Source organism: Poecilia reticulata, linkage group LG10 (genome assembly GCF_000633615.1).
Source record: "Poecilia reticulata strain Guanapo linkage group LG10, Guppy_female_1.0+MT, whole genome shotgun sequence".
NCBI classification, from domain to species: Eukaryota; Metazoa; Chordata; class Actinopteri; order Cyprinodontiformes; family Poeciliidae; genus Poecilia; species Poecilia reticulata.
The window spans coordinates 23587297-23597088 of record NC_024340.1 but is presented as its reverse complement, the minus strand read 5'-3'; the positions used below and the strand labels follow the sequence as shown (position 1 = coordinate 23597088).

Here is a 9792-nt window from a genome sequence, read left to right as displayed (position 1 = left end):
CTGTATGTTTTTAACTGAGATAGCTGTGCCACAGCTTTACCAAGAGACTAAAGGTCGGCAGTGCCTTTACCTAATGGGGCACAGTGGCAAGAATGTGATGCAACTTGTAACAATTCCGTCTTACCATGGATTAAAACTTTATAAATGTGAAAAAGAGGCTAATGCCATTCTGTCTTGTAAAGCAGACTGAAGTAGATCATGAGGATCCTTTGCATACCGATAGATTGAAGCAAAAATTATTGTGAATTGTTTTTAATCAATTTTGAATCAAATTATGATCATAAAAATCTGAATTGAGTAGTGACAGAGTAATAGACTCCCATTCCAATTATTATTATTATTGTTATTAATTATTTTTGTAGACCTTTTCCATTGTTTCTCCTCACCTTGCCCCGCTCCTGCTGCAGTTCGATCTGAATGTCCATCAATTTGCTCCTAAGTTCCTCATTGGTGGCCTGTGGTGAATCAGCCATCACCTCTGATTTCTCTGGCTTCCTTCCCTTTTTAGAGGGTTGGGTCAATGGGGGTGTGGTTGATGACATAGCACTCCAGCTGCCCTGTCAGGACAAACATAAGTGTGCACCAAGTGGCGAAATGGAGGAGAGTGTCAGTCACTGCTCCTCCTCCCTGTAAGTCCTTGCATCTTCATCTTCATCTCCACATCACCGTCTACATCGTGACCAGGAGCTGTTGGAGCTTTCTGTTTAAGAGARAAAAATACAAGCAGAGAGAAAAAATACTGAGTCAGTATTAAAAACTGGGTTACACAAAACTATCGAACACAACACTCTGGTCCTGAGCCACATGACACACCACCGCCTTGGAAAACGGACTATTTTGGGAACGTTTACTCTTTCCCCAGTCACCGGTTTCACTTTTTTTTTTCTTTTACATAAGGGTCATTTATCATCAGTCTGTTGCACTCCCTAGAGTGCACTCACAGGCTACATAGTGCATGAAAATGTGTCTGTCCAAGCATTGCAATCCCTTGTCAGGAGAATCTCACTAGAATCTTCTTTCAATRAACAAAGAAACTAGCACAATAAACAAAAATATTTTCTACAAAYATCTCATGATTTGCATCACTAWCTGCATCACAAATCTATTCTTTATCAGAATAAACTTGTCTTAGCCTTACAGCAAATGGTGATTACAGATTTTTGGCTACTTCCCCAGCTAGAGCAGAGATACTGGATCGACTTCAATCCACCAATTTTCCTGTTGGGACTTTTCTCAGCTGATTTCAGCAGAAAGAACATGTAAATTACAAACTGAAAGTTTTTTCGCTAAAAAGGGTTTATTAACAGTCCGGTTTAATGGACCCCTGAGTAAATTTSCTTCACTTCAGCACAACGTCTTGGCTCCATTCATTCTTTTTTCATATCCATCTCATGTGGTTTTGCAGTGGCTACACAACATAGTGAGCACCGACATTGCAAAGTGAAACTGTCAAAATGTTGCATCAAAGGAAGTGCAATGTTATGAAAGGCAAACTGACAAAAACATTGTCACAAAAACAGTGCTCACTGTCAAYAATGACTCTGTCTAAGTGAGGCCTAGAAATGATTTTAATTTATTATTCAAATTATTTAATTACAGAAAATATTAATTAGAACCACAGGTTTGTCAAAATACCCTTGCTATTATTGCCAAACTGAAAATGGATTTTATTTGCTCAATTTTATTTGAAGTAGGCAAAACACAAAACCAGGATAAATATTATGTTACTAATTTCAGAATAGGGTACAGAGCCAATACCAGAAGCATTGTAACAACTCTTCTTTAAAGTTCTGTGTCAGTACGTTGAAATAAAAAAAAATAATAATATTTTGATGTAAATATCCTAAAAAGAAAATATTTACAAAAGACCTATTCCATATATTTCCTTACTTTTATTTTGGTTATGTGTACTATAGATAAACACAGTAATGTAATAATCGGACTAAAAAGAAAACATATTTGCTCTAGATCAGCTATGTAATAAATTATTCTTTCATGAGTAATATCCTGATAAAGCTTTAAAAATATAACATTTCCTTTTTTAATCAGCTGAATTCAGAAGCTCCCTGACATCCAATCCTCTACTGAATCCATTAGAACACTACAAGATTTGTCTCCACCTCTYGCTTTCCCACCATAATGAGCTCTCAGAAACCATGACATCAACTTGACTAAGAAAGCTAACAACATGATTGCTGATATTTTTAGAAGGAAATAAATGAATTTTGAAAATATTTACCTAATTTTGTCTTTGTCTGAGCTGGGAAAAAGTAACCAAGGCACATAAGCCTAAGCAAATACAGAGGGATTTAAATTAATAATTACTTATCCACTCCTTGTTTCCAGCTCAGGGCGTCCATTTCTCCTGCACAGTTTGTCATACATGTGTTGCTGCACTGACACAAATCAGTTGAGCCGAAAGTGGGCAGCTCCAACATCGTCTGTAACCCAGTAACCCTTGAGTCTTTCTGCTGACTTATTTAATAAATAATGTAACAAGGAGAGAGYTGAAGCATTTAGACTCGAGACGCTTCCGTCTATTTCGACACACATTTGCCAAGCTGCCTTACAACATACACAGATGGCAGAAATTGTTACCAAGGCAACTCTTGCTCTCAAAAACTCCCATTTTCTCAAAAGCAAAGGATGATGGGAAGGAGGAATCTATTGATGGATAATAAAAAAAACTGCATGGAGGTTGTACATGATTCCCTACATAAACACATGATTTGCGTTTCATCTTTCAGTCGATCTCGGCTGAGGGCGATGAATTGATTGCAGCGAGCATGGAAGCTGAATTTACGCAAGCCACTCACATGAGATAAAAGGTAAAGATAGAAGAGTGATAGAACGAAAGACATCCTAAGGTTCATCAATAAGAGAAATGGAGAACATAAAAATTTGAAGGAAAATAAACGYATCCCTCAACCAACCTTACCCATCTTCCTCTCTATCCTCCTATTTCATACAAGCTTGCTGCATCACTCCGACCCGCTTTACTAGCATGCCGAAATTTCGGATCTCACTTTGATTCACAAACMTGGAGAGAGAAAAAATCATTCACACGGAGAGAGCAGTGAACACAAACATGCTTTCTYTCAGCYTTTAACTGACCAACCAGGGATCAACACAGCTGACACACATTCACACTATCACCAAAACCTCTCACTGCTGATTCACATTAAGAACAAATGCTGTATAGAACTGAACTGAATAGCAATCACATGCAAAAGGAATATGATCGCACATGTAAGTAGTGTGCGTAAGCKTGCCACCATTTCTGACATGTCTATGCTTGCCTGTGTCATTGGGAAAGACCAGGTGCACCCGGGAAGAAATGGCTGTGGGGCGTAACGGATGAAGTGTAAATTTAAATCCTACTTGCGKCTAGATGAAAGTCTTCCTCAGAAGCCAAATGCATATTAAACACTTTTCCATGCTTTCTTTCTGTTTAAGTTTTTGCGAGCTGAAGTGTCCAGACTCTCATACACGCGCACACTGCTATAACAGATGTCACTTTCCTCATCTTCAACACTATAATGTCATCATTAGTTGTTACAGATTTAGAGAAGTTTGGATTCAAGTCTATGGCAGTCACAGAGAAAAAAAWTATTTTTTTGTTGTTGTACATATGGCCTAAACTAGTTCACTTTTCCTATAACTAAAGTGTGTGTAGAATGAGTACACATTAACAGACAAAGTGTTGCTAAAAAAAATATTGTTTTTGCTTTGTTGTCACACATAAATGTTTCAAAGACATTTTAACATCAAAGATAGTCCGGTACCTCTAATGTACTATGTGAAAATCTAATCAATTCCCTTGTTAAATAATCAATTAACTGTAATTAACCACATTTTTTAAATCTAATTTCACCAGAAATACTCAGACCTGATTCCTGCCAAATATTATTGAAATAGAACCTGTCTGACAACATGAAGTAGGCCAAAAGATCTCAAAAAGAAACAACACCCTGCTTAAAAAAAAGAACAGATAAAAAATTGCTGACATTTGTTATTCTGGAAAAGGTAAGAAAGTCGTTATGAAGGTTTTGGTACTTAAGTAAGACGACAGTGAGAGCTTTTATCTACAAATGGAGAGCAGATGGAACAGTGCTGAACATTGCCAGAAGCKTTGGTCTAATAAAATTACAACTAGCACATCAACGAGTCTAATGTGCTCTCTAAAGTGCTGCCGGGCTCGCTTCTTTCAGTAAAGCTCAGTGTCCATGGTTGAAATATCATGGGTGAGTTCCACGACAAAATCCAGAACCCCAAAGTCATCTCGTATTTGACAAAAAAAAAAAACATCTGGATGACTTTTTATACAATATTCTGTGGAAAGCTAGCATGATGTAAATCTAACAGAATTTCAGAAAACTAACATCAGCCAAACATGGCGGTAGTGTGATGGCTATAACTGAAGAAACCTAGACTTCTGCTCTCTACCAGAAAAACCTGAAGGAGTCCGGCCATTCTTTGGTGAAATTAAGCTGAGACATATTTTGGTTAAGCAGCAGGACAATGACCCAGAGAACACCACCAAGTCCACCTCTGAATTTCTTTAAAAAAWAWAWAWATATTCTGAAGGTTTATGAGTGGCCTAGTCAAAGTTCAGACTCAAGTATGATTAAAGATGCATCGATGTAACCGTTAACATATAATTAATGCATTAAAAGCCAAGCCTCTGAGGCTTGAATTAAAACAATTAATTTTAAAAAATACCAAACCAACATTTTTACAGCAATGTACAAGACTCACTGCCAGGTTTTACAATATTTGAGATTTGAGTCAGGTGTTGCTGCCAAGACTGACACAACCAATTATAAGAACATACAGATTTTGCTACAGATYGTATATGAAGTGAGAATATAAATAACTAAAGTGAAACAAAATAGAAAAAAAACCCAGAAGAAATCTGCAAGAGGGAAAACACTTTTTTTTACAGCACTTTATGGCACTCGCAGTTTGTGTAAGTTGCCATGTAACCACGCTCCCAAGATGGCAAATGGGTACTACTTTTCAAAGATTACAGTTTATTGAAAACCAGGAATGTCATACGGGCGACTGGAACTTTTTATAGGGGCACTGTGAAGCTAACAAGCACCTTTAATGTTCACAGAAGCAAACAACTGTCAACTTTGGTCAAAAACCTTGAACTACCTCATTCTGTTCATGTAGAGTCAAGTTTACATTCTGGAACAAGACRGAGAGTGGAAGTAAACCTTTCAATAAGGACAAGATTCATTATCCTTCCACATTCTGAGGCTGTACCAGCATCAACATATTATTTTGCAACAGGCCAAATTTAATGAATAAAAAATTTACTCGCTAAAAGCAATTAATGTGCCACCCAGACAACCAGGTCCAACATCACTGCAGCTAAACTGCTTTATTGCAACTGCAGTAGCACGTTTATGGAGGTGATAATAAACCCCTACGGACTGTGATGTTGGAACAACTTGAGGTTTGAGACATAAATGATTCCAGACAAATTAATGCAAATAGGATGGCAAGCAGATGATTAAAAATACAGCTTCAGCTTGTTCCACAGACTCATGCTGTAATCTTGACCTAAATCTGACAGTATAAAGTATAAAAACACAACATAAGTTTTACAAAAATAAAAAAAAAGTTCTGCCTTATTATTACACTTAAGTTTAATAACTTACAGTAAATGCAGGATATTCAAACATTTGCTGTTGTTTTTTTTTTTAGAAATAGCAAACTGTTTTTTTTTTCTCTACATCCAAGGTTTGATATGTTTAACATCACTATGTAAAGTAACCACTTCAAACAGCTGGAAACAGTTGATCACGTGAAACCTGAGGCCTGTGGGGGAAAACAAGTCTGTCTGCCTACCATATGCCCATCAACATTTCTTTCTTCATGGATGTTTGCCAGATATTTACAATCTCATCACATCGCTTCTAACTGTTTCAGTCTGCTGGTAATTTTCTCAATTGATAGTCTGTCCATTTTAAAACCTTAGATTGTTTTGTTAGACTGTTTTTCTTCAACCACTGCACAAAATAATAATACAAAATGCTAATCATAATTAGAGATCAACCATTGAAGCTTTTCCTGGTGGATACAACTATCAATTTCTCTTGGTGGTCTGAGTGGCCACTTGCCGTTTTGTTCCAAGGATCATAACAAATAAAAGAGAAAATAATCTGCAGGTTTCTTGACCAGGGTATTAGTTTTAACTCAAAGCATATGTTCCTGAACTAAAAAATTTAAATATGGGGGGATAATTTTATCTCATTTAATACAGAAAAGAAAAATCTGTTTTTTCATGGAAGTTTACATAAAAGATAAAAAAAAATACATTAAAGGTTAGGACAAAAATAATACTGTACACATATCATGCATTTGAATACTGTAATTTAGAGAAAGAAAAATGTATGAGATGTGCATGAGTGGCTGTTATTTGAAATGAATGAATTGCAGATAGCAGGGATATAAATACTTGAGATTGAGATTGTTGGAAACTGTTGCAGTTATAAAGTTTTACAGCCGCTGGGAGGAAGGAGCTGCGATAACCTTCCTTGKTGCACCTAGGATGCAGAAGTCCATCACTGAAGGAGCTCTCAGTTGAGCAACAGCTTCAAGCTTTGAGTGGAAAACTTTGTCCATCAGTAATGTTGTTTCAGCCAGATTCCTTCTGTCTCCCACCAACTGCAGTGGGTCGAGGGGGCGTACTAGAACAGAGCTGGCCTTTCTGATGAGCTGATCTACCCACTTCCTCTCAGCTGTAGATCAGCTGCTGCTCCAACACTATAAAAATGGCTGATGGTACCAGAGTTAGAAATGTCTTCACGGGCGCCACCTGAACTCCAACAGATCTCATTTTCCTTCCCAGGCAAAGTCAGAGCCTCCTCCCAGGAAGAAGCAATGTGTGTGTSTTTTTGTGTTATTATAATAATAAGCAAAATAATAATTAAAGTAACAAAGCATTTTAAAAGTTAGTTTGTGAATTTAGACAGATTAACTTTCTGGGCAAACCAATGTAGGCTTAAAACATGCTCATTGTACATTAACAGATGGTTCTTCTCAAAGCCAGAAAGACCACACAGAACTACCAACTGTCAAACATTAACTAAACTTCAATGAAAAAGTAAAAATGTCCAACAGCCTCACAGGCAAATATGAGCTCTAGTAAAGACTTCACATCTCTGCTAGGGTTAAACTTCAACTTAGATTAAACGGATAAGCTGATTCCACTGACCATGTTTTTATTCATATCACACATTTGCTACCAAGCTGGAGGGGTTGGGGGGTGGGGGGTTACACACTGTCACACATTTCACACTGCAGTAACATCAGCAGATTGTAAGAGTAACAGGACAGGTCTGGCGTCTCTCCAGACATCCCTCCACAGACCACACATACACAGTCAGCAGTCTAGAGACTCAGGCCATGGTAGGGCTGATTGTTGGAAACTGAAAAGTACCACAGCTCAGTCACTAGGTGACCCCAATCCCTGGTGAAGCCAAACATGAATTAGACATCTTTGGATGTTAATTTTATTACCCAGTCCCTGATGAGATTATTCTCTTTCACTGCAGGAAAGACTGGGTGTAGCTTCAGCAAGTAGACAATGTGTATGCAAGGGTTTGCTTTTGCATGCATGAGCACATGTGCATGCGTCTTTGCAATAATAATTACACCTCCTGCAGGACATTCCAGTGYAGTAGTGACAAACTTTTTATATTGAAGGTGGAGAGAGATGTTCCAAAGAGAGGGTAATAAACACATGAGAGTAATAGTTCACAGGCTTATTATGGCACTATACAGTTTGTCAGTGAATAAGGAATTGTGAGTTAGGGATAAATTGGAAAAAAATATGTCCAGAAGAAATTAGCATAAAGGGGCTGTGTGAGGAGTAAAGACTACTTGATAATTAACAGGAAATTGTGTTCGATAGAAAAATGAGATAACTCAAAGTAGAGGATACATCATGCTTTCTGATCAAACAGGGCTGATTTACAAAGCCCAGAGCTCCTAATATGACAGCAATAGAGAAAGCTGGTAAAGGACTATGCTGGGATGTGTTAGAGGTGGCCCTAATGTGATGTGGCCAGACCCCTAATGGGAAGTCAAACAGCAGATTAAAGGGCAGTGGGTTGCTGTAGGGGAGTCGGTGCTTGTCCGACTTGCCTGCCAACCACACCCCGCGGCGACATGMGAGGGGCTGCCGCAGCATCCTCCASCCACAGAGAACTGAGTTCCACGTTCTGRTTWAAACCACAATCCACGTTCTCTTATAAATCTTATTTTATCACCAAAAGGKTGGGATKAAATAATAAATATCTGAAAAAGGAGACAGACGTTAATTACTCACGTTGGGTAACGTTATCACCGCGCTCCAGGCTTCCTCTCTGGCTAACTGGTGGACTATTTTAGTAAAGCCCCGCATTATTCACATTCTTTAACGAGTCAAAAAGCTCTTAGGTTTCTGGAGAAAAAAAGCCACCAAACTCCCGAAACTAAAACCCAGACAAGATGAGACATCTGGTGTGTTAAGTCCTCTACTGCACCGTTGCTACATCATCAAACACGGGTAACGGAAGCGGCTAGCCGCTTGTCATTCCACAAATGAACCGGCAGAAGTTATTTAGCTTGACATTGCGAACAAACTCACCTGAAATGGAGGTCCAAAGCGTCCGGTCACAAGTGGCTGGATGATAGTGAAGCGTCGCTGCTTTTACATCCAGGAAGGAAGGGAGAGAGACTGACTGGCTGGCTGGCTGGCTGGCTGGCTGGCCGGGGTGGGTGGGCTACGGTGCGGAGATCTGAATTAAAACACTTCATGCACTTTTAAGATACATGGCACCGCTTACTCCGCTCAAACGCGTCTTCTCCATAAATTCCACTCATGTCCAGGCGTAAACACAACGACCAAAACTGTATTTCAGCCACTCTCCTCCAGCGACACACAGTCAGTAGCAGCGCCTGGCTTCTTCTCCTCCCCTCGCGCGCTGGACGTTATTTTCCTCCACAAACGTTGGAGTCCTCGAGCTACGTCACACGTTCCTTTACATTACATCTCCACGAGACCGATAAATTAATAAATAAGAAAAACACGGTTAGTGACTGCAGCCTATCCACGAGGGCGTCGCCAGCAGCGTGATAGAGGTGCGACACCTGACTGCGTGTTCACGGATGACACTGAACGCGTGTACATGCGTGAACACGCAGCCCGGTGCGGGAGAGGGGACGTACAGGATGTGCGGTCACACACAGGCAATTACTGAAGATATAAAACACAATGAATACCCAGCTTTTCTAAACAGAAGAAATATGCTTTTACTTTGGACACAAACGTGTAAACGCAACTCTTTGTGAGGTTTTTTTTTTTTCTCACAATACACATTTTAGTAATAAGTTATAAACTTGACTGGTTTTAAAACAATGAATTCTTAACAAACTCGACCTAATGACCACCAACTTTCTCTGATCCCCAATTCTTCAGTACCCCTACTATCAGAATAGAAAACATGCGTTTATTTGTTGAGCACATTAACAGTCCTGCACTCTTAAACGTTACAGCCAGACGGAGCGGTATGCCATATAGCTAGGATACACATACATATGCTGGACGGTGAATGTAACTCTGTATCTGATCCATTTATATGACATGTGTGGCTTGTAACATTTGATCATTTTTCTGCATTAAAGCCTGCTTTTATACAASCAAATCTCATTATTTCTCAAGGTAATTTACASTCAGGGGTTCTGGTTGGGTCCTGAAACTGGTGGAGCATAGAAACAAAATGAACGAACTCCAAC

The 9792-nt window shown here is 39.0% G+C and overlaps 1 protein-coding gene across 1 annotated transcript in view; it reads right to left on the bottom strand.

Annotated features, from left to right (window-relative positions):
- Positions 1-9186, bottom strand: part of jakmip1 (janus kinase and microtubule interacting protein 1) — a 43247-nt gene extending 34061 nt beyond the window's left edge. Inside the window, exons 1-2 of the mRNA XM_008420276.2 lie at positions 8645-9186; positions 387-700 (exon numbers count right to left, since the gene is read on the bottom strand). Of these exons, the coding sequence (XP_008418498.1) occupies positions 387-542 (156 nt within the window). The 5' untranslated portion in view covers positions 543-700; positions 8645-9186. The remainder of the gene's footprint in view (positions 1-386; positions 701-8644) is intronic.
- Positions 9187-9792: the final 606 nt, after the last annotated feature.